Source organism: Hippocampus comes, unplaced genomic scaffold, assembly GCF_001891065.2.
Source record: "Hippocampus comes isolate QL1 unplaced genomic scaffold, H_comes_QL1_v1.1 scaffold43, whole genome shotgun sequence".
Classification (NCBI taxonomy): domain Eukaryota; kingdom Metazoa; phylum Chordata; class Actinopteri; order Syngnathiformes; family Syngnathidae; genus Hippocampus; species Hippocampus comes.
In genome coordinates, this window is record NW_017805276.1 from 1,320,779 (window position 1) to 1,345,548 (window position 24,770).

The window sequence follows — 24,770 nt, forward strand, 5'->3', positions numbered from 1 at the left end:
AGGTTGCACCCACTGAGAAACGTAATCTGTTCTTTCATTGTGCCCAATCTAAAGCAATAATTCTTGGGTGCCATTAAGCCACACGTTGTTTTGGAATACCCACTCAAAATCTCCAGCCATTACCTGCAACACAAACAATGTGAACATTTTAGTAATGAAGGCATGCAGCGCTTTGACATCTACGTTGATACACATCCTTAAAAGTGATCCATGACCTTCACAATGTTATGGTAGCAGTTGTATCAAGGCATGGGGGATCCAAATACTGACAATGAAACAAGGTTGAGATAGCAAATCTCTAACCAAGGTTTACAATGGTACTTCAAAATGAGAAACAAAAAACAGACACCAAAACATCAGAGGCAGCTACCAAAACAGCATACCAATGACAAGGAACCAAAAAGACCTGATCTTGAGGAACTGATTAGCTAACACAAGGAGCATGGCAGATAGCAAGGGCAGACGACCCACTCACCCCAATGTGCTGTCCCTATGTGATCCAACACAGGAATTCACATACACTATGCTCATTTTAGTAGGAAACTTCCATCGAGGACTGTAGTGTGTGTGTGTGTGTGTGTGTGTGTGTGTGTGTGTGTGTGTGTGTGTGTGTGTGTGTGTGTGTGTGTGTGTGTGTGTGTGTGTCTAAAAGATCCAAAGTGTGTGAAATAACAGACAGATGAAGCTGGTGATGCAATCAGTCGCACGAAAGGGGGTGGCACCGGAAATTGCAGCAACACAACCACTGCTGCATTTGGCATCGATGTAGGACTATTTGGTAACTGCCTGAATAATTTCTAGGTATTCTCTTTTCATTCTGTGTGATTTTTGCGCTCAAAACCAAAGTCCAACGATAAATCGAGATCAGATCATCCACTGTAAAATGCAATGTACACAAATAAATATCACACTTATTTCTCCTGAAAAAAGCAGCCATTTGTAGCAGCAGTTATCTTTACTATCGCGACATTGACACCAAACAGTACAGTTTCATTCATGACATCACAATTTATTTAGCATTTCCACTGGGGCCCGACCGATGTTGATTTTTGTTAGGCCGATGCAATTCCGACATTGGGCAGGATAAAATTCCGATATCCGATTAGTTGGCCAATTAATTAAAAAATATGAGCTGCATTAATTATTTTTGATCCCCTAACACCCCAAAATACAGATATGAATTACAGCTATAATTTATGCATACAGCTATAATTTATGCATACAGCAATAATATCCATTGTCCTTTGTATTTGTTGAAATATACCTCTGAGGGGAAAATCTGCAAAAAAATAGATTTTTCTCTTCGTAGTAGTCATGGCTGGTCCGATAACCGTCCATCTCCGGGAGCAGATTGTGTGTGTGTGTGTATGTGTGTGTGTGTGTATTGTGTGTGGGTGTGTGTGTGTGTGTGTGTGTGTGTGCGTGTGTGTGTGTGTGTGTGTGTGTGTGTGTGTGTGTGTGTGTGTTTTGCGGGTGGGCATGGGGTGCTCGTGGTGAACAGGTATTGTTAGATACCATATATGCTCCGCTGCAACCATTCGTCGAGCATTTTTTAACGATATCTATGCCACCCTATGCCAAAGGATCTGGTGATTGACCACTGCTTTAAGCACCAGATATCGGACCACAAATGTTGCAGCAGGTTATAAACGTGAATAGTGCGGTTATTTGTTGATATTAGTGTACGAAATCGATATCAATGTAGGGCATAATGTGTAACTTTGGGAACCCTGGGATAGTGATGGTCGAAGTGGGGCGCCCCCTCGGTGGCGACGTTGTCTTCCGAGGGGGAGGAGCTGGCTGGGAGGCTCCGCTCGACTCTCACTGTACTGGTGCTAGCGAGGGTGGCACTTCAGCCCGCGTACCGGGACACAATGTGAACGGAACGCCTGGTCAACCGGATCGCTTCATCTCTCGTTTTGGGGAACGTCCAACTTTTTTATTCAACACGCCATGGAATGGTGAAGATTTGTGGTGAATCATCGAGGGTCGTTTTGGGGAAACGCTGGCGCTTCGTCGACCTGCCGGCGACGGCTATAGTTGGGATGCTGGAGCTCGCTTGAGAGCACCCCATCCGTGTATGTCGCCTTTTTCTTCGGATTTGCTCTCGAGGCTCTTCGACGACAAACTCCACATCCAACCGTTGTAAAAATGGTGTGTTTCGCCCTGTCCTCTGCTCGTTTCAAACCTGGATAAGAAAGGCAGGGGCAGCGACGACGTGACAACACCCTGACACGACGACCAGCCTTACTTTCCCCCCCGGTAAGGCAGCGAGCTCACCCAGTGTAGCCTCGCTAAACAGACAGCACAAACACATCCTGGACGAGGAGACACGTTGTTGACAGCCTACACACGAACCTCTTTAGGTTAGGCTGTGCGCAAAATGAGTGCCACAGTTGAACAAAATGCCCAAGACGCGCAATTTTATTTTTTGTCTTTCTGTAAACGAGGCTCGTTGTACTAGTGAATCAAAATACAAACCTAGTAAATTCATTTGTTTAATTGCTAGCCGTGTTAGCTTTAGCTGCACTTCAGATGCTACGTGAGGCTAGCCAGGTTGCTTGCTAACAAATATCTACTACAGTGTTGGCAAAAGGGACATTTGACGAGGTAGCTGACGTTTCGATTTCTACACACGCTTTATTTTTCACAATGAAGATCAGACTAGTTTATATTGAGCTAAACAATCTTCACTTTTTTTTAATCTCAGGTGTTGGTGTTCGCTGAACTAACTTCCACTTGGCGTGTTGTCTCCACAGTGGCACATCGAGCCTGGGATTCACTCGATAAGGGCATCTAAAAGAGCAATTGATGCATCTTGGAGTGTCCGAGTCAATGAGAGAGTGCGAGTACAGCCAAATAAGCACTCGCAGCTCCACTCCAATGGAGACCCCTTTCAAGAAGAAGATCCCCAAAAAGAGGAAGTGGGAATCTTTCCCCGGTCGGAATAAATTTTACTGCGATGGGAGAATAATGATGGCCAAGCAGACAGGGGTTTTCTACCTCACCCTTGTCCTTATTCTTGTCACTTGTGGACTTTTCTTCACCTTTGAGTAAGTATTCCTTTGAGAAACTTTGTGATCCAATCTTCTATTAACTTGTGCACTTTGACCAGGAGGATGAATGATTTCATGGGTTCAGCAAAGTTTAAAAAATAGAATCAGGTCAGTTGAAGTTACATGCGTTTCCAATGATCCCTCTGGACTCTGTGGGATGTTAGCCTAAACTGTCTGGGTATTAACCCGACGCTCCGCTCTTTTTTCCTTGTAAACAGAGTTTTAGTTGAGTTTTTTTTTTCTTTGCCGGGGCATGTAGCCAAAGACCTGCTTCATGGTTGCAGCTGCAGATTTTTAGTTGCAGTTATACATGCCTCTGCATGATGCGTGTGGCAATTAAGAGAATAGTCACAACAATATCAGAGTTTGCTAATATTAATAGTTTTATATTGTTACAACTAGACTTTTTATGTTAACCGATGCACACTTCTGAAATAACACGTGCTCTAATTGCCTTTAATAATGTTATTATTATATGCTATTATAATGAACTAACAAACTAGGGCAGGTTTGGAATCGGCACAAAAAAAAATCTAGAAAAGTTTACTTGGCTCTCAAGCGTCTAATGATATTAATTTCTGTGCAGACACTGATTACAATGTAAATGATCTCTCACAATTATTAGGCAGGAGAAAATGTCAATATTTTCAGCATTTACATAAATCTCTGACAGTGCTTTCAAATCAACATTCCTATAAAGTCACAACATACTATCACTGGTGAGCTATTTTAGAACATGTCTGTGGGCTCCTCATGTGGACATTAGGGGTTGGGGGGCTACCTGGTTCCTGCGGGTACCATGTTGGTGACCCTTGTGAAAGAGGATGTAGATAGACACTGACCTGAGTATGGCCAACACATGAGTTCACCGCAGTGGACTGTTTCTCTCACCCTCGGACTAATCGCTGTCATCACAGAAATACGATCAGCGCTAGATAACAATCCTGTTCCATCTTGAGGCTGGTTGCTCAATCGGGCCATCTGTCAGGGTAAAGTGCTTTCGAACCACACAGAGTCTAATATGCAAACTGCTGTGTGTGCAGCGCATGCATAATGGCCAAATGTTGAGACGAGAACCATGACCTGATGTCCATACTGATGATTACTAATTTCTACCCTTATACAATGAAATAAATTCTACAGTTGTTCAGAAAAACTGTTTTGGGTTATGTTCACACTCCCTGATCTTAATGCTGAAATCAGATTTTTTTTTCTTTTTTTTTTTTCTTTTTTTTTGTGGTACGAAGACAGACAGAACCAGAGCCCACTGTGGTGGGACACAAAGGTTAGATGAAAATGCAACATGTTCATTCAGACTATGAAATTGTACTGTTCAGACAAAAAATGAAAATCTTTTGCATGTGATGTGAATGTAATTTAACTTCACATTTCATACATCATGAGAACATGGGACCATCCGAACGAGGTGAATATAGCTGAATATGTCCAATATGTTGACGATAAAGTTTAGGTTAAGAAAGGCAAACTACTGCTTTCAACTGAGTGCATTCTTGCTGATTTTTTTCATTTGGTCAGACCAAACATGTAAAACTGCCAGCTTCTAATTGTGGAAAATTGCAGCGAGCATTTCCAAATCCCCCACTTAAACTGAATCAAAACAATCCAGATCAACTGACTCAAGGCTCCTGAAAGGTTTTTTTTTTTTTTTTTGGCTGTGTTTTGCCATGATTGAAGTGTGCAATTGTTATGCATTGTGTGTACAGTGCTGCACATTAACACATCTATCAGTAATGACCTCTGGACCACTTAATCTTTGAATACATTGTCACTTTAGCAGACCAACACATCGATGGTCAAAGGACAGCCTATCAAGAGTGCGTGTGTGTCATGCTAAGGCAGAGATCCCCAACATCACATTAATTTTGTTTCGTTTGTATTTTCATCAGAGGGGTGTTCGGCCATATACCAAAAAAAAAACAAAACCCTGTTAAAAAGCAGCAGGCTTTGGTCTGTTTATTATTCTGTTTCAGACTCCACAGACACGTGTTACGTCTTTGAACGTTTTATTCTGTCATTCCACGTTGTTTTCTCAAGTTGATTACATGGACCATAATGGAGCATCAGATTGTTCATGTCGGTTATAAATTGGACTGATTTTCTTCGGCCTTGGAAATTGTAATTGAGACCTTGTGTTTTGCAGAAACGAGCTATTTAAAGGACTGTTAAGTCAGGTAAAAAGAAAAGTCGTAATTTTGAATGTAGAGGGGGTCTTGCAATGGAGTACTGTTTAATGACCACGATAGAATGACCAGTTGGAATTCCTAGAGATTCATTGAAGCAGCATCAACATTTTTTGTTGTTGTTACGTATACCTTAAAAAAAAAAAAAAAATCTATGTTCCGTAATTTCCGGACTACAAAACGTACTCGGGTGTCTACGTTATTACACGGGATATTTGTACAGAAAGAGGTCACAGCAATGGATTTTCGATTTCCGAAAACATATTTACATGAAACACCGGTAGATGTTTCACCACTGCCCCAAAACAATGCCGACCGCAGCTAGTTATCCAGTCGCGTTCCAGCACCCTTCTCATTCTCTCTTGTCGCACGAGGCAAATTCTCTGACGAGCTTGGACAGCTTCCTTCATCACGCAGCAGTGCAGCCTTTTGAAAACCTGTTTGAGAGACGTAGGGGCTCCATGGTCGGAGTTGCCCTCCCCCGGGGATAGCCCCTATTGCCCGTTGGCAGTGATGGTGCGAGTCGGGAGCCAAATTGTCGCACTGCATTTATGGCACCCGTTCCCTCTGCTCATTCACCTTAACTCAAGATTCTTCTATTCACTCTCAATTGCTCCATACAAAGCTGCGCACCGCAATGCACATAAACTTCTGCATATCTCTCTCAGGCAACCCGCCCCTCCCTCATGTGTGCCCACTCCAACAGCAAATGGCTAATGAACATTCAGTATGAGGGCGGACTCGGACAGTTTTTTTGGCCCACTATGACGTGTTTAGTGAATTCATTGGTCACATCTGACGGAACAATGGGTAAATCCAATGGCGGCTTGAACCTCGTCAGTAAAAAATTCTTTTATAAACTGCGTCTCATTGAAAGCCGCAAGGTGCAAAGGATGGGAAAAAAGTAGCGGCCTGAGTTCGACAAGTATGGTAATACCGTGATTGAAAATGCAAGAGTTCTAGTCCACACCCTAACTGTCGGGTTGAAAATCAAAGTCTTTGGTGTCAAATATTTTATCCATCCGTCCATTATCCAAGCCACTCATCCTCACAAAGGTCGAGGGGCGTGCTGGAGCCCCCCCCCCCCACACACACACACACACACACACACGCACGCACAGTCGTGTTTCGGCGGCTAAATGTGAATTGAGTTTCCAACATTTGTTCAAGTCACAATCAGAAATGTCACTACAACTAACGCAAGGACAAATCCCTCTTGGGTCAGCAAGAAGCAATGTCGGTCCTGTTTTTTTTTTTTTTTCCCCCCCTGGATCATATCCAGTTGGTAACTCCATCCTTACCAGCCAAATGAAACGTTGATCAAGTAATGTAACGGCATTCTTTTATGCCCTTTTGTGAGGTTTTGCCGTTGTTCTGCCGAGACAGCTCACTCATTGCTGTTTCCAGGGCAACCACATTCCCTTTCAAACCTGTCTGACATTGGATAGATTGTCTCCATAGCAACAAAACCCGAAAATCCTAAATAAATGTCGAATATTCGACCAGAAGTGTCCATTCCGTCAATATCCCTCTTTCGATTCCGTCAAAGGTTGAAGGCGGCTCATTGTTTGTACTGCTCAGATTGTCCTTAGATGGGAAGATCGACTGTCTTTGCAACGTATTTGATTCGTTTCTATTGGAGAGAGGCTGACATCCAAATTGCATCCATCCTGTTTAAAGGCTTGCATAGAATTCTGCCCATCACTTTACGTGGTGTGACAAGCCTATTCAATATTTTGTTGAATTTTGTTTATGTATGACTCACTGTGTCTGAGGACAGGCTTCATGCTTTTCTAGAATGCTGTCCTTAATAATATGCCGGCTTGTTTTCGCATAAATCATGATGATTAATATTTAAATCAATTGTTTTTTATTTTTTGCTATGTCAGTCTTTGAAAATATGTCTCCACATAAAAAAGGCTAGGTTCACTAAAAAGTTTAGGGCCCGCTGCATTTATTAAAAAAAAAAACGTCTGTGTGTGTGTGTGTGTGTGTGTGTGTGTGTGTGTGTGTGTGTGTGTGTGTACATTGATGAAATGTCAGTTCTAATTCAATATTTGTTACACTAACTGCTAAACATTTTGGGATTAATTATTATTTTAGAGGTCAGCCACCCTTCCTAACTAAATTTTACCGGTAAATCTTTTGCATCTGTTGTGGGTTGACTGCTTGGTTTTCTTGTGTTGGCTGACCTTTCTTTTAGGAGCCCAGGTCTTCATCCCCAGCCATTTGCAGCTGGGGGTGGTGGATTTGGGGGGAGACTACTAATGATGCTTGACTTTACTTAACATAGAACAGCAACCTATGTAAACGTGGATCCATGTTTCTATGCCCCACTATCTGTTTTTATGGAACCCAACCAGGCAAGTCTAAAAATACTTTGGCTCAGTTTGCGTGAATAACCGAGTTTGGCATACATAAGCGGATGTATCACCCTATACTCCACACCACCTCGCCAGAGGGGTTGCCATATGAGAGGGAAATGTGATTGTATACACGAGCAGCACGTTACACAAGATATTGGGAACTGATTAACCTCCTGGTGGTAATGAACCTTGTAAGCACTTCTTGGAACTTAGTATGTCATTTGAAAAGTCCATCTTTCAACACCTCAGTTTCAAGATACGATACAGGTATTGCACTGCTCGTTCTTCACCCTTTTCAGAGAAAACAGAGCTGCAGTCTACTGGTGTGGTCAAGAAAGATGATCAGAGACGTAAATATTTTGAAGAGATTTGGTTGAATTCAACTTTATCACTCTTCTCATAATTGGATTGAAGTTCTTTGAATGTTGTACTCACAAATCATTTTTAAGCTCATACAAGTTAGTCAACAAGTGTACTGCATAGCTGAGAAGTCTTAAAGTATGAGTCAACTCCAAATTTTTCTTTAAGATGCTCGACGCAGCCTCACTTGTCTAAACATGGTATTCTGATTTACTATGATGTTTGTGGGATATGAATGAAGCAGAAAAATCCAACCGTTTTAATCCGTCTCGGGGGTTGGCCATTTTGCTACTTGCTGTCAACTGAAAATGACATCATAGTTGCTCAGATAATGACCAATCACTGCTCAGCTTGCGAGTGTCACATGACCAAACTCTGAAAACGGTTGCCATACCCTGCCTGGCCAACTGCAGAACCCAGGATGTTTTTTCCTACTCTGGTCCCTTTTTAAATCCATCTCCGTTGTGTTGTACTAGCCTTGTCCTATCTGGTTCTAAATTAGCTCATTCTAGTTTGCAAAGTCCCTTTGTTGCTAGGACGACATGCCTAGCTGGGCTTTATTGGCTGACTGCTTAACAATTGAATATAATGCTCATTAGCCGACCGAATATTCCCACACATTTGCACGCAACTACTTCCGGGCGTCCGCCGGACATTGACTTTCCACTGATCTGATCGACTATGTCGGATCTGCCAATGTACTTCATGTTTTGTTAATTTTGTGATCGGCCGTCGTGTCATTCACAGATCTGATCAATGACACCATTGATCGTATCCTTGAATTGAGACAGTCACGGTGTTTCCCACATGATAAATTTATTGGTAGCGGGCTGCCACAAATCAGTTTTGGCCATCACAAGCACAAGTGCCTCGCCAGCCGACTCAATAAAACACATTCAAATATAATGGGAGGTATCAACATGTGCAACCACCTCTGTACAACTAAATGCCATCACTCTAATAGCCACAAGTCATTGGAGAGTTAAAGGGATTACATGGGATTGTTTTATTTGAGCAGATTACAATTTGGGAGACTGACGGGTGTGGGAATTCTATTCAGCTACTGGTCATTAAGCAGCCAAGTGTTTAATCTGTATGCATGACACTTGGCATTTATTAAAGTGTGCTTTTTGGATTGCACTGTGCATTCGTCGGGGTTTTGCTGTCGTGCAGGCATCGACGTGCCTGTATTATTACTTTGTCATTTGTTCTTCTCTCACTATTGTTGCTTGTCTTCTCAGTTGCCCGTTCCTGGCTGAGCATTTGACGCCGGTTATCCCCGTGGTGGGAGGAGTGCTTTTTGTCTTTGTGCTGGGAACTCTGCTCAGAACCAGCTTCAGTGACCCAGGAGTGCTGCCCAGGGCAACTCCAGACGAAGCGGCCGACCTGGAGAGACAAATAGGTAAGAAAACCCACTAGTTACATTTATGGTAATATCAGTTATTGCTATGAAGAGATATGTGAGTTGCATATATCCATCCATCTATTTTCTGATTCGCTTTATCCTCAAGAGGGTCGCGGGGGGTGCTGGAGCTTATCCCAGATGTCTTCGGGGAGTAGGCAGGGGACACCCTGAATTGGTTGCCAGCCTATCGCAGGGCACACAAAGACGAACAACCCTCTGTGCTCACACTCACACCTAGGGACAATTTGGAGTGTTCAATCAGCCTGCCATGCATGTTTTTAAAATGTGGGAAGAAACCGGATTACTCAGAGAAAACCCACGCAGGCATGGGGAGAACATGCAAACTCCACACAGTAAGGCCGCAGCCAGAATGGAACCCTGCACCTCTGCACTGTGAGGTCGACGCGCTAGCCACTCGACGACCGGGCCTCCGAGTTGCATATAGAGAAGTCTATTTACTCGTTATTTACAGTGCAAAGTGTCTTCTTCTAATTGCTAATCCTTCAGGTCACCATGGCATCATTAAACAAACTCTGGAAAAGTTTAATTAATCTAATTAGGAGACTAAGCTCTTAATTAGCTTTTGCTAGGGCGGTGGAGCACAGAGTGCAGAGGAGTGTGCGTCGACAACTCTCTGAAAAAGACCAAAGCGAAATTTTCTGAGGATAAACAAATTAAAAGTTGAAAAAGTTTTTTTTTTTTTTTTATGTTGTATCGAACATCATTAAAATCTAAAATGTATATCTAATGATGGAAACAAGCCATATGGTGCAAGTTTTTTTTTTTTAAATTAAACTAAGTAGTCTTATACACTGTTCAACCGTTGGTGCCAGTGAAGCATTATAGAGTCTACAAAATATGCTATCATCACTTGCAAGCCTGTCTGCTATCGTTTGCTCACCTTTGCAATCAACACTGCACCATGACTAGCCATCTTGCTAACTAGCCACGAACACTGCCTCCTCTCGTACAGTGTTCATGATTTGACTCCACAGTGCTGTGACATACAAAATGTTTCCTGAAACTTTCCATTCCAATTACCATCGCTTTTTCTCCAGCTTTGTTGTCCAATGCGTGATGCAGCTGGCCTAAGTCTTGGCATGGCAGATTTACATGCGAGACATCCCAGGCACATCTGTTTGCTCTTATCCCGATCATCCAGCCTCATTCCGAGCCCCAAGAGCAATCAGCCTTGCTGTGTTTTGCCATGAAAATACTTGATTTCCCTGGTTCTTTCAAAATTTTCATTGCACTCCAGGATGCCTGCCTGTGTTAAGAGTGATTGGAATGCATTTGAGTTATTTAATAAAATCTACTTGCGCGTCACATACTCCAGTTGGTAAATAACACTGGTCAGCTGCACATTCTAATCACAGATGATGATGATTACAAAAAAGTATTTTTTTTTCAAGCACATCAGGTTTTTGAGGCTTTTTTTTTTTTTTTTTTTTTTTTTTCAAGCACATCAGGTTTTTGAGACATTTTCTTTTTTTTTGGACCCATAAAACCTTCCGCAACATAGATTTTACCATACATTGTAATTTATAGCTATGGTGTTTCCAAAATAAATTCCACCTCTTACTGAACCTAATCTTTAATTCATACGTATCACGAAATATATTACTACATTACATATTACTATTCTTATGAAACACAGTTGCTGATGATGTCGTGGTATACTCCCCGACGTGTGCGCGAGCACCGTGGATTCGGTTCCCACTCACTGACGGTGTCGATGTGGGTGTGAATTTTTGTGTGCCCTGTGACTGACTGGCGACCAGTTCAGGATGTATTTCGTCTTCCGCCCATAGTCAGCTGGGATAGACTCCAGCACCTCCACGCGGCCCTGTTCACAATAAGGGGTGTGGAAAATAGATAGATGGATATTCTGCCACCCTAATCTGCTATAGGAAAAAACATGGCAGATTCAGAAACAGCGCAAAAATTCATCTAGGAAAGGTTACTTCTATCACTGGTTAAAAAAAACAAGATTACTGCCCTAACCAATTACAGTACTTGGACTAACCGAGACATCTTGCATATCTGAATGTAAATTGCTTACAATAATTGTGCAAATATCCATCATGTACTGTATGTACAGTATGCCTGTCATTTGGGAAGGCTACACTGGTCACCAGTAATCCAAAAATATTCGCTCTCGCCATTGACCTCAATGATACAGCACACGCTTAAGTTGTCGAGTCACTCTTAGAGCACTCAAGTTTGACACTGGCACTATTGATTTGTTTGCAAAACACTAGACCTAATGTTTGAACAAGAAGTGACATCATGGCATTGTCATTCTCCCCCGACGGAGTGTATCGTCATCAGCACGAGTGACAGAGGTTGTCTGTGCTATCTGCCAAATGTTGCCCTCACTGTGTAAACAGGCATCTTGCTGATTCATTCATTTTGAGACGTTTATCTGCTTTGGCCTCGACAATTGAAGAACAAAACTCGTGAGATATTGTAGTAAGCACTAAAAGCTCAGACTTATAAAAAAATTAAAACGGGGGGGGGGGGGCATCAAAAGAAGCCAGGCACATTGACTTTAAAGTCACATGAATTCTGCCATGTGGTCATGATCAGTTCTCAGAATGACCAGCCAACAATAGTTTTGTTATTTGGGATGAGGACCACCTCTGTTAATCTGAAATGTTATGTCATAGAATCATTTGCATTGTACTTATTATTAGGGATGAGCAAATACGATTACCAGGTATCGTTATCAGACAAATACCGATATTGTTGAAAGGTATCTGTACTCCACGAAGGCTGCCGATACCAGTCACTGATACTTATGCCCTAAAAGTCTGGCATCACATAAGAATTCATCATGGCTCGTCGGCGCTACACGTCGGCGCTACACGTCGGCGCTACATTGTGGCGACTTGATACACCGGCGAATCATCGTATGTGTCAGAAAGAAAGACAAAGCAATTGTGTTAATTGAACATTTTGGTGTCAAAAGTGTGATTGTTTTTGATGAGTACTTCAGAAAAAGAAGTGGAAGTGAACATCAGCACTTTATAGCATTGTGTGATGATCACTGTTTGTGGTATAAGCCAATGTGTGCATAATGTTGTCTTTATCAAAGCCATTGCTCGGTTATAATATTACAGAATTCGTAAGAAATTTCAAAGCCGAGGAACGACATAACAGACAGTAACTTGCAGCAATGGTATTGGCTTTCTTTATTAATTGATAATATGTCTAAATGAAGGATAAAAATGAATGTTGAAAAACATAGAGGCAGATGTCCCAAAAAAAAGAATTGTCTTTTTTTTTTTTTGGAATGAATGGAATGAAAATGTAACACAAACATAATTAAAAGCACCTGTTGATTGGAGAAGTGGTAAAATGAAGGATCATGGCTTGCACCCCTTAAATTGGATGCAGTCATTTTTTTGTGCCCAATTTGATATCAATGCTCGCCTGCCGGCTGCCGTGTCCCCCTCCGCTGCAACTTGCCAAATCCAAAAGGCTCTCTGATGTATTAATCAGACTGAGAGATGGCCAGAGCTTCTTTCCTTCCATCTAATATGGGCCAAGCTAGCTGTTGAATGTTAGAGCGGTGACGTTGCCAGCAGAGGAAATGGATTTTTGATGGCTTAAGGCTCAGATGACTGGAAAACAGGGTGGCAACGTCAGTCGAAGATGCTGTTACGTTGATGTGTCCTTCAAACACAAGGGTGTTTGAAGGGGAGACTTTACTGCACTATTTTTGAGGGGTGGGGGAGTGATTAGAGTTCCACATACTGGAGGTTCCACTGACTTGAGCCTTTGTGTTTAGTATTTGAAAAATATTTGGAAACTGGAGGCATCATTCATAAGGGATGTGCTCAAATTGTCAAGGAATTTTTCCAAATCTGGTGTTCAACGATGCATGAAGCTTTGCAGCAGATAACAAACAACGAGCTGTTCTACTAAGAGCGAAAGTACTTCTTATGAAGCGATGGAATCTTTCTGTCACTGCACTCGTCATCTTAAGAGCTTTTCTGTGTTCAAGTAGGAACAACCGCTTGTCGTATCAGTTGTGTTGAGCTATGAAAATCATTTTCCTAATTCATAATTAAATTATTGACATTCTTGCAAATGTAATTCAAGGCGGGGCTCGAATAACGTTGATTGCAACTGTGCCAGATTTTGTCAAAATCTCCCAGACCATCTGTCGCCTGTGGGCCCCAAGTCTCTTTCACTGACTGTGTTTTCTTTTTCCTCTCTGGTGAAGATGTGGCGAATGGCAGCACAGGCTACAGGCCACCACCAAGGACCAAGGAGGTGGTCATCAATGGCCAAACTGTCAAACTGAAGTACTGTTTCACGTGCAAAATCTTCAGACCCCCACGCGCGTCTCATTGCAGCCTCTGTGATAATTGTGTGGGTGAGTTAAGGACTTCACATGGGTTTTTGTGTCTTCTTTATTCGAGCCAGCGCGTACCGTATGATCTGCGTGATCGCATGACATGTATATTGAAGATCAAATCGACACATCTTCCATTCAAATGACGATTTGATCTTGTTCGATTCAATGCCCTCACATCCTTTGAATCAAAATACGATTTTTTTCAGTTCAAATTGTTTTTTGTGCGACTCCTAGTAAGGAGCTACAATCTTATTTCCCCTCCTGCACTTTATCATGTGCGAGGTTACTGACTGAAGATCGTTAATTTTTTAATATAGACTGTGTATATTGTAATTATTTAGCAATGTCGACAAATTCAGTGTTTAAGAAGTGGTCGTCCACTTGTTTACATATCATGTTTCAATCAACATGAAAAAATTATTTGTTCAAGCGGTAAAGCCACATATTTGTGTACATTAATCTGCGCTTTATATTGTTTGATTTCTTACTGATTTTCAGGATAGTATATACATCGGTTTACACATATTTTTTGCGGGGGGAATCTCAATGAGATTAACCATAATCATTCATTATGAATGTATTTTGAGGGGCTATTGTACTGCTGAAAGTGCTTTAATATTAAGTCTCATTTTACTCTGTATAAAAATGCATGATCACAAAGTAAGTAAGAAAAACAATACTGCTGTGGATGAAGATGAAGAAAGGGAGGTGGACCACCTCCTCAAATCGGGGTTTTCCTTAAATGTGTCTTGTATCGGGGAAAAAAATTACACGAGATGGTTTTTTTGGGGGTTTTTTTTTTTTCTTACCCAGTTGTTCAATAGGGAGCTATAAATTTGTATTGAAGGGCAGCAAATCAGTTAACTTTTTGCATGGTATACTGTACTTATATTATTTCCACAAGTAATGATGAAAAAAAGTGTGCACCCTTTGGAACTTTGAACATCTGCCTCTCCAAAGGTTGCTGCCCGCCCTGCCCCCCCCCCTTCACTCTCATATTCCAAACAACAAATCTGCTTGCACACTTTTTTACACCCCCATACATGCCCTCAAAAACTCATCTCATCATAGTTTAGTGACAGTCACTCTTCCACTCATTTTCAACCACTGCCCCCCCCCCCCCCCCCCCCCTCACATTTTCTCTCTTTTTGTGTCTATTTTGCCTAGACCCTGTTGGACACTTCACTTTGCCCCAAATTTTACACAGATGTGGATTCCCACTGCGTAGCTAGCTGCATGCAACTGGGGTGTTACATTCAAACAAGCAATTTGGTTTCTTTCCATGAAGCCTTGAAAATGTGCCTCATGTACACTGCTTTTTTTTTGTGAGTGTATGTAGATGGAGAGATGCAGCATGTACATGCATCTATGTACTGTATATCAGCCACTCTCTCAAATCTTGTTCCTTTGAGTAAGGTGGCTTTATTGCAGGCAAGGCAGACTTGGGCTATTTAAAAAGTATCTTATGGCTTACCGTGAGTGTTCTCACTTCGTTTGTGTTGTGAATCGGACCCGAATTCCAATCGTGTAATCGTATTGGAACATCCCAAGCTCATTGTGTTTTTCCAAATTAGGTTTGCCGTTGGTAAAAGTATTTCACATTTTGTGTTTCATGTTTGTAATTTTAAAAAAAATGTTTTTACGTTATTTGTTTCCATATTGTGTACCTCTATGCCACTAAATATGCTACATTCTACAATTTGATTCAGAAGAGACAAGAGCAAACATTGTTGTTTCCATCACACAAAAACCCTAAAAATTGAGAATCTACTGACCAAAATTGCAAGAATCGTTTGTGTGTGGGGCAGCCCAAAAATGGCCTGCATTAATGATTTTACTCTTTCCCTATCCACACAGAGCGTTTTGACCACCACTGTCCCTGGGTGGGGAACTGCGTGGGAAGGAGGAACTACCGCTTCTTCTATATGTTCATCCTTTCGCTGTCCTTCCTCACGATATTCATCTTTGCCTTTGTCATCACTCACATTATTTTACGTAGTGAGTAAAACACACAAATGCACTCATGAGCAAAATAAACAGTGTATGCACGCAGACATTTGTCTGAGCTTGGGCATCAACAGCCCATACATCACCTATGGGCGTTTAAATTGAAACGTCAATTTAAGTAGGCAGTCTGCCTAGCATTTTCCGCAGACAATAACTGGTACGTGTGCCTGTGTCTGTACAACCCAACATTCTGATTGTCAAATAGGGCTGGGCGATTATGGAAAAAATAATAATCACCATTATTTTTGATTGATACTGAAATCATGATTAATACAAAAAATTATTAATTGATGTCAAAACTTTAAACTCAACTACCAAAACTCAACTACGCTAAACTACCATCATAGCCTCACGCCCATTCATCCCTGCACTGAACACTTGAGTCTTGAACACTCGATTCTTTTTGTCAAGTCTTGCATTTTCATTCTACTGCAGCCACATCTTTTTGTTGCATTGCATCTTTGCACACATTCAAACCGTGCAAAAGCATCTCCCTTATCTTATTTATTCTTCAGTTAGCATGTCAATTGGATTTTACTTTGACTTTGGCATTAGCACTGGTGATGTTTTAAAACCAAAGCATGTCTTGTATTTAGACATACAATGTGTGCAATTATTTTTGTTGTGCGTTTAGTTTTACAGTCAACTCCAACTAGGTTGTTATAAAAGTAGTCAATTCTTTCAATGACAGCCTTTTAAAAAAAGAGAGAGAAAGAAAGAAACAACCGATTGAGTGCCAGCCTATTTAGAGCATTTTGACTGATTTCTTCAAGGCTCACAGACTCTCTTATTTCATCACAAATTCCACGTTAGTACTCAACAGCAACAATGACGATGTGTTTGTGATGAAAAAGTAATGCATTTCAAAATATCACCAGTAAATTATTTTACATTTGACAAACTTTCCAAAATTATTTGCAGGCTGTTTAGTAGTAGTAGTATTTAGTCGTGTGGATGCATGTGTGTGCATGCATCATGTTGTGCATTTGTATCTGTGTGTATATAAGTGTACATCTTCTACTTCTAAATTTAAATCATCTCTCTTTTGTGGCACTTTTTGTAGTAGATTTAACTTTGATCGATCACAAGTTGCTAGTAGCGGTCGAATTTCCAGAGATCCGCTATGTTCACAAGCGCCCACGTTGTTTTGATACAGTACAGTGTTAGCTCATCCAAAAGAGACCCAATGCTGCCATCTGCTGGTCATAGACTTTCCCAGTTTAATAATTGAACAGGAGACTTTTCTCCGCCCAATCCCAGGGAAAAAAATGTAGTTGACTTCGACGGCGTCCCTCCTTAGGCTTCCCGTTGACGGCAATTGCCATTGTCGGTGTTCAAGGAGAAGCATGTTCAATGATGTCAGAATCACAAAGTCACATGCTTACTGTGCAAGCGCTGCATTCAGGGTACTTTCACAACAACAGGAACTTGCACACCTACACCACCGTTCCATACATGAATCGTTTTTCTTCAATCAGCTAAGATGGATAAAACCCCAAATTGAAATCCCGGTTACATTTGTAATTTCCCAGCCCTAACGTGTCAGAGCTGCTTAATCACCCCGTGTACTATGTTTATGGAATCTGTTCCTCTCTGTTTCTACAGGCTCTCACCGGGGTGGGTTCCTCAATGCTCTTAAAGATAGCCCCGCCAGATATCCTTTCACTGCAACTTGAGGTTTGCCTTATACCTTCAAATGTGCCCCCGCCCCCCTCCCCTCCCCTGCTATAAGCTGCTTTTCTTCTGCTGCCTCGTGTTTCAGTGGTCATATCCAACATGTAGACAAGTCCTCGGACTGTCTCTCTGATCGCATCCCCTACCTCTTCACAGAGGCTTTGCAATGCGGAGTATTTTTGAAACATTACCAGTAAGTTGCGGATGCAACAATTGAGGCAGAAATCTGCTTGTGTTCACAAGGTGGAAACACCTGTGAAATGGGTCTGATTCCCAACCTGTAAAAGAGAAGCTTGTCTTGAATTATTGTTTCCAAGTTGAATTGTAATTCAGCGAATCGAAGAAAGTAGTCAATGATGAATTGTAGATATTGTCTTCCTTTCCTCTCAGCTTGTCCCATGAGGGGTCGCGACAGCACGTCATCCTTTTCCATCTATGCCATTCTTCCAAATGTGTTCCCTTCACTACATCCATCAGCCTTTTCTTTGGTTTTCTTCTAGCTCTCTTGCCTGCCAACTCTATTTGGTGGCGCGTACCAAAGATTTTTGTTTCCCTTTTTTTTTGTGGTGGGGACCCATTTGCCTCGATGCTACTGAACACCGATTCACATAAAATGAAACGGTGCCATGTTTCGATTACAAAACACGTCTTTCTACATTTAAAATGTGGGGGGAATAGAATAGTTTATACTTTCCAAGACGCATTTCAATGCAGCAGTGCATTCACACCAATGTAATGACACTCTACGTAGGATTTCACACATGCTAGTGTCAACGACCTCTAGGCGGCGCCGACACCGAGGGGTCCGTGTTTCCCGGTTTTACCAGAGTATCTATACACATTGTGTTCTTGAAAAATACTTACGTATTTCCAACTTTTTAATTTTACGTCACCTACCTTTCCTTACGCAACACTTTGCATTTATCCAGGCTTGGGACCAGCCTACAGTTTGCACTAACTTGTGCCGCATAGAGCTGCATTAATAGAATTCTGTTTTTAAATGAGCTATTTTTATGGCTGGTAATATTAGGTATCTCCTCATTGAAACATCTATTTTTTTAATTTTGGGGGGGGGGGGCAGAATCGCTTTGCTGTTGGTATTCCTCTTCGCGGTTTGGAGTGTATTTGTCATGAGTTAAGCTGATAATTGTCATCCGTCATTGAAGTTTTCCCACCTGTAGTGATGCAGGTGCACTTGATTTCTTTTTCTAAGCTCTGTGAAATCGTAGGACAGCATTTCCATCCACTTCAAGCAGTACTTCAGCAGATTCATATCCAATCCAAAGCCAAGAACATGAACCCCGATCAAATCTAGTTGAGCGCCAAGAGCTCTCTTTTCCTGCCATCCTCTCAATGGCTACGTGCCATAACAGTTTGTCTGGCAGAGAAATGAGTGACAAACTGAGCTGAGATGGGCTTGTCCAGCAGCACTTGACTAAAATGTGTGCTGGAGTCATTTTGACCTTTCCACAAAATGAGTGAGATTTTTGTTAACCTCTTTGTTGGATCTAATTTGAAGGAATACAGAATTCATGCACTATGTTACAGTGAGATTTACCAAGGGATAGTAGGTCGGTGTCAAGGCAAGAAGGGATTCACTGTATTCATAAGCTCAATGTAGAGCAGAGCAAATGTACAATGTTTTTTATTCCTAGTAAAAATGAAGTGATAACAAAGATCTATTGGCAAGAGGACAAGCGTCCCCAGGCTATATAGGTCGATATGTTAGCTTGTCGGGGAGCGATTGGCGCTAGTGCCCATCTGTGTCCAAGCTGCACTGTCCATTCGGTGGTTCTTTGTGTGCATAGTGTTCATGAACCCAGTCCAGAAAGATTTCTTCCTTGACCGCACCGTCACCGTGTTGGAGGTGGTGGTGTGTTTCTTCTCTGTGTGGTCTATCGTTGGCCTTTCAGGCTTCCATACGTACCTTATCAGCTCCAACCAGACCACCAACGAAGACGTAAGTACAGAATATACTGTCATGCATCAGTGCACCTATAGGGCTGCACATGCAGTCAATTTCACATTACTGTTTAGTTAAAAGTGTTGATTTTCTTAGTCCAATGATCTGGGGGATGTTCTAGTTGGTGTATTTTATAGTGGGAGGCTTTGTCAATTGTAAATACTGGCTTGCTTTTCAACAAATATTTAATATTAGCTTAGCAAGGTGTCTCTTGCATTTTTTGCAAACAGATGCATTCATATCACTCTACCGGTACTCTTAATTTGGTTCTCTGATAAACGCGTGGCCGACAACACCAACAACAATAACAATAATAATCATCCATCCGTGCTGGAGCCTATCCTAGCCGTCTTTAGGCAGTAGGCTGGTGACACCCTGAACCGGTTACCAGCCAATCGCAGGAGACTCGAAGACAAACAACCATAGTCGCTCACATTCACACCTAGGGACAATTTAGAGTGTTCCATTCACCTGTCACGCAAGTTTTTGGAATGTGGAAGGAAACCGGAGTACCGGGAGAAAACCCACGCAGGCACATGGAGAACATGCAAAGTACACACAAGACGGCCGGTGCCTGGAATCGAACCCTGCATCTCTGCACTGTGAGGCGAACGTGCTAACCAGTCCGCCACCGAGCCGCCATAATAATGATAATAATTATTGTTGTTGTTGTTATTATTAAGGTCTATTTATCTGCCTGTCAGAGCTGGAGCCAGGCTACACACAAACTGCAAGTCGAGACATTCCACGTGCATGACCTCTGAGCCAACTAAAGCTGTGACTGATGTCTCCTTCAGATAAAAGGCTCGTGGTCTTCTAAAAGAGGGAAGGACAACTATAATCCATACAGCCATGGCAACATCGTCACCAATTGCTGCGCAGCGCTGTGTGGACCTCTGCCACCGAGGTATGATGTCACTCACTGAGCATTCATCATAACTGTCCCATGTTTAGTTACACGTTGTAGCAGTACTGTACAAAATATTACACACTCGGGGAAAAGGGGGTGTTCATTTCTCTGGTACTGACAAAATAGAACAGATGTGAGGAGCTGCTTTGTCTTGAGCCGCCTCCAGCCTTTTTTTTTGCTGCGCGTAGCCACTGCAAGAGCTGAATGGATTTCAAGCACTTTGCCGACAAATCTCAAATCAAAGTCTGTAAAATGGATTCAATCTCACACTTGGGCTGTTCATGTGATTAAAAGCAAAAAGACAGACATGAGACCAGACCTCGGCAAAGTACGGCCCGGGGCGCCACATCTGGCCTGTCAACAGTCTCTCAGCACACCCCTCACAATGTCCATGAAGTAAAACTTTTAAAACATATGATACTTTTATTTGTTGTACACACGTGTGGACGGTAGTTCACGTGGGGTAGCAAGCAAGAGCTACGACTTGTGTCTGCAATGTTGCCAACTCTGCAACATTTTCACCATATTTAGCGATTTTTTTTTTCCCAACCTATCTCGCAACTGTTTTTTCCCAAAGAAGAGACCAGCAAAGGCTGCTTTGCCCTCACAAGGCATGACTCAACAATAATTATTTGCAGCTGGCAAAGGAAGAACCTCGTGGCGCAGGTGGCTGCCGCAGTTCGAACACTGTTGGGGGCCACCGGCGTTGAAGGAATGTTTGAAGTCAGCCTTAGACTATGCAAGCAACGCTTCCTTTCGCAATCCCAAACACGCGACCATTGGGGAGAACCTGCTGCATTTGTTTCTTTGCTGAGGACTTCCTTCACACACTCACTCTCAAAATGCTCATATGCTCCTTCCCTTTAAAGGAGGGGTTTTCAAACATTTTGGTTTCAGGGTTCCCCATACTAGGGAGAAATGTTACAATTCTCTCATCATCCTAAAACCAATCACCAATAATATCTTGCTCCTCTCTCCTTATAGTCTCATTGACCGACGTGGCTTCGTCTATCTCGACACGCCACAGCTGGCGCCGCCAACCAATGGCATCACCGTGTACGGCTCCACGCAGTCTCAACAGAGCCACATGGTAGGATGCTTTTGTCACCATTGTAGGAGAGGAACACGTAGGACATAAAAATGCATATTTTGAGGTCCATACCAACACATGTATTTTTAAAAGCATGTTCAATTGTCATTGTCCTTTGCTTCTCTCATAAACTGCATTTTGGGTGATAACGTAGCTCTTGCAAAAAGAGGGAAGATTCGCGTCAAGGCTTTGCAGATCGTGAGTGTTGTCCTCTGACACGGCACCAAGTTGAATGTTGTCAGGAACAATAAATTGCAAAGTTCAACCATGTCGTCTGGGGGCTTGTTGACGGTGGCGCAACTCGGTGACTGTCTCATTTTATGTATGCATCCTCCTTTTTATCAGAAATGCCAATCCCAAGCATCAGCTCTCAAGAACATTCTGGATATTTTGTCTGGATCAGGAACATTTGCATCTCAGCCAATGGCCGGCAGGACGCAACGTTCCTGATTTCCAAAATAAATTTGCAAATGTTGACTCATCAGACCACGGGAGACTTCCAAACGTCTCGCATCGGTCCGTCTTAATGAGCTCGGGCCCAGAGAAGCTAGCTGGTGGCATTTCTGGGTGTTGTTGACAAATGGGTTTTTGCTTTGCCTTTGGAATTTTAACTTAAATTTGGAAATATGGTGACAAACTGTGTTCACCGACAATAGTTTTCTCAAGTGTGCTTGCAGAGTGTGACCCATGTATCACAATAGGCCTTTAGAAAGTTGAGTAAGGGTTTTTTTTTTTTTAAGTGGCAGTGCCGTGTCTTTGTTAGCCAACACAAAACTGGGCAACGAGAAACAGCATCGGTGGAGTATCCACGACCGTGCCTTTTGAGTTAAACATCTGCGATCTCATCTTTTAGGTCAATGATACTGAGACAAACAGGTGAGATATCTTGACATGCTTTCTCTGGGTTTTTTTTTTCTTTGTCTGACACCTCTTCCATCTGGGGGCTGGCCTGCCTTCATAGCTGCTTAGTGGCATCATGGCTCCTTGGGGTCACCGCTAGCGTTGCGGAATTCAGGGAATTTTTAAATGGCAAACTTTCCATGGAAATTTACGGGACTAACCAGGAAATCACTAAATTCAGTTGGCTCCTATGAAACACACAAGCCTGAAGTATAGTTGGGGGGAATATTTTATTGTATACAGGTATTAGGTTTTTTTTTTTTGTTTTTTTTTTTTTGTTTTTTTTTGCAAGCCATTGAGTTTCAAATGTGCTGCCACGAATGTGGCATGAAAAAAAAAACTGCACTGTTATGCTACGATAATGACCTCACGTGGGCATGTCGAGCGCTCAATTTTGATGACTGCTTAGGACAAAACCAAATGGTTATATTAATGCTTGAAAATGATACCTTTGCCTCTACGATTACCCTCAGTTTCCAATTAATTCCCATAAATCCTGGTCAATTTTCACAGAATCTGAACTTCCCATGGACATTTGCCAGAAAAATTCCCTCCAATTTACTGAAACTCTTCCAGATCTTTACAACCAGTCACCACATGAACGCGAGAATGGCCATACCTTAAACATGCTCCACTTTTGGGAATGTAAGCAGAGATCAATAGGCAGCAACTGACTTTTCAACTTTACCCACCTGAGTATTTCTTGGTGTACCAGTTCTTTATGGGCCCAGCATTCTATTGAGGGTACTAAAATCTTGTTCTTTCCTTTCCCCCCCCCTGCCCTGTCCATTCATATACTCCCTCTTGATTCTTCCTTATCCGCCATCACCTCCATGTTCCTGTTTTCTCCTTCGCCCGATCCTCTTTCTGTCACCTGCTTTCAGTGTGACCAAGACCAGTGCATTCAGAGCACTAAATTCGTTTTGCAGGCCGCTGCCACGCCTCTCCTCCAACAGCAGAGCAGCGAGCCAGTCATCATAACGGCCTCTCCGGAAAACGGAGGAGCCCTCCCAAGTCGCACCTCGCTCGGGCTGGGCGGACCTTGCACTTCACTCCCCCTCGGGCAGCCCACCCCTGCGACCTCTACAGCCAGCCTGAGCTGCCAGGAGTCCACCGATATGCTGCCCGTTCACGCGCACGCTCACTCGCACAACCACAGTCGCCCCCTCCAGGACCAGGTTGCACACCACCACTTTCTCACGCCAGAGGACCTGCCCTCACCTCCAGGTATGCTTCCTTGCAACACCCCCCTGGGTCACAGCCACACAGTGCAAGCCGGCTTTTATAATCCGGCCAGCCAGGACTCGCTTCACGAGGACTCTGTCAGAGGACTGGTCAAACTCAGCTCTGTCTGAGAACGAAACTGAACACATGCAAACCCGTGCCACTTTCTGACAAGGGAGCAGTCAACTTTGGTTACAGGCTCCCACCAATTGCCATTGTTGGACACTGATAAGGGACCTGAGCACACCTCAGCCAACACCTTGCCAAACCTCTCTGCTGTGTTGACACGCGTTGTCACTCCCTTTGAACTTAATGGGAAATCTCTCCTCGTCTAATGTGCCCAAGGGTTTGTTTTCCAAAATGGTGTGTCTGACAGTCTCAGACATTTCAAACAAAATGTATACATTTTTTTGACGGTTCTTGGTATTTTTTTGTATAAATAAAAAATCTCAATTTCTGTCCGTCTCACTGCCCCGCCAACCCCCACACCAAACAGTCTTAAACTTGGTTTATGCTTGCCGCATCCGTGAGGTCTGCGCAGCAAAATTTGTTATTTCGGTAACCACGCCTCTCCGTGCGGCATCAGCATTGCCCAAATTTTTCTCACGGCGCACCCATGAAAATTTATAGCCATCCAGAAGGTTCCACGCGGTGAAACGTGGACAAGCAAGAGTTGTGAAAACAATAGTTTTCTACTTCCCGACTCTTTGTAAAAATTTTTTTATGTAGATGTAGACAGTACACCCATTTTTTGTAATTGTTCCTGTAAACTGTTAATCAGCATCAGTTAAGTTCTCCAGAAGTCTGATAACCATCCTGATCATTTGAATCAGGTGTGTTGGAGGAGGGAGACATCTAAAACATGTAGGATGGTGGCCCTCGAGGATCGGAGATGGTGAACCCGTGCCATCGACGCTTGTCACTGCCCCTTATAATCTGGCAGGATATCAGCTAACAACCTGGGCAAGCCATGCAGAGTACAAATGCTGCAAGAGTTGTCAGCCTGATTTCACGTTTCATTTCTGCACCGAACGTACGTGCGTCAAGTACAAACCAAGCTTTATTTGCCCGTTGTTGATTGGGCGGTATTTTCTATACCTTTTCCCCCTATGTACACTCTCAGCCGTTGCAATAGTTGATGTCACCCTATTGCGTATCGTTCTTTTTATTCGGGGTTGGGGAGGGGGATGACAGTTGTATTGTACCATGGTTATGAAAGTTATATAAATAAATCACCTACTTTTTATC

The 24,770-nt window shown here is 42.6% G+C and overlaps 1 protein-coding gene across 6 annotated transcripts; it reads left to right on the forward strand.

The window, feature by feature from the left end:
* Window positions 1–1,650: 1,650 nt before the first annotated feature.
* On the forward strand, window positions 1,651–24,770 carry zdhhc14 (zDHHC palmitoyltransferase 14). 6 transcript variants are annotated; one of them, XM_019870272.1, is made up of 11 exons: window positions 1,651–2,262; window positions 2,760–3,053; window positions 9,225–9,385; window positions 13,620–13,772; window positions 15,612–15,752; window positions 17,367–17,415; window positions 19,293–19,395; window positions 20,196–20,305; window positions 21,293–21,398; window positions 22,252–22,274; window positions 23,183–23,396. In XM_019870272.1, the coding sequence occupies exons 2-11, from the start codon at window positions 2,812–2,814 to the stop codon at window positions 23,277–23,279; spliced, it is 1,185 nt and encodes a 394-aa protein (XP_019725831.1). In that variant the 5' UTR covers window positions 1,651–2,262; window positions 2,760–2,811; the 3' UTR covers window positions 23,280–23,396. The 6 variants fall into 6 exon arrangements, with proteins under 6 accessions (XP_019725831.1, XP_019725833.1, XP_019725827.1 ...); XM_019870274.1 differs by having other exon boundaries at window positions 1,653–2,262; window positions 23,228–23,396; XM_019870268.1 differs by lacking the exon at window positions 22,252–22,274 and having other exon boundaries at window positions 1,654–2,262; window positions 23,183–24,770.

Bases quoted from the DNA above. Each gene is read 5' to 3' on its own strand.
- zdhhc14 (XM_019870268.1), top strand. From the start codon at position 2,812: ATGCATCTTGGAGTGTCCGAGTCAATGAGAGAGTGCGAGTACAGCCAA. The intron at 9,386-13,619 runs GTAAGAAAACCC...TCTCTGGTGAAG, and splicing joins CGACCTGGAGAGACAAATAG to ATGTGGCGAATGGCAGCACA. The intron at 19,396-20,195 runs GTAAGTACAGAA...TGTCTCCTTCAG, and splicing joins ACCAGACCACCAACGAAGAC to ATAAAAGGCTCGTGGTCTTC.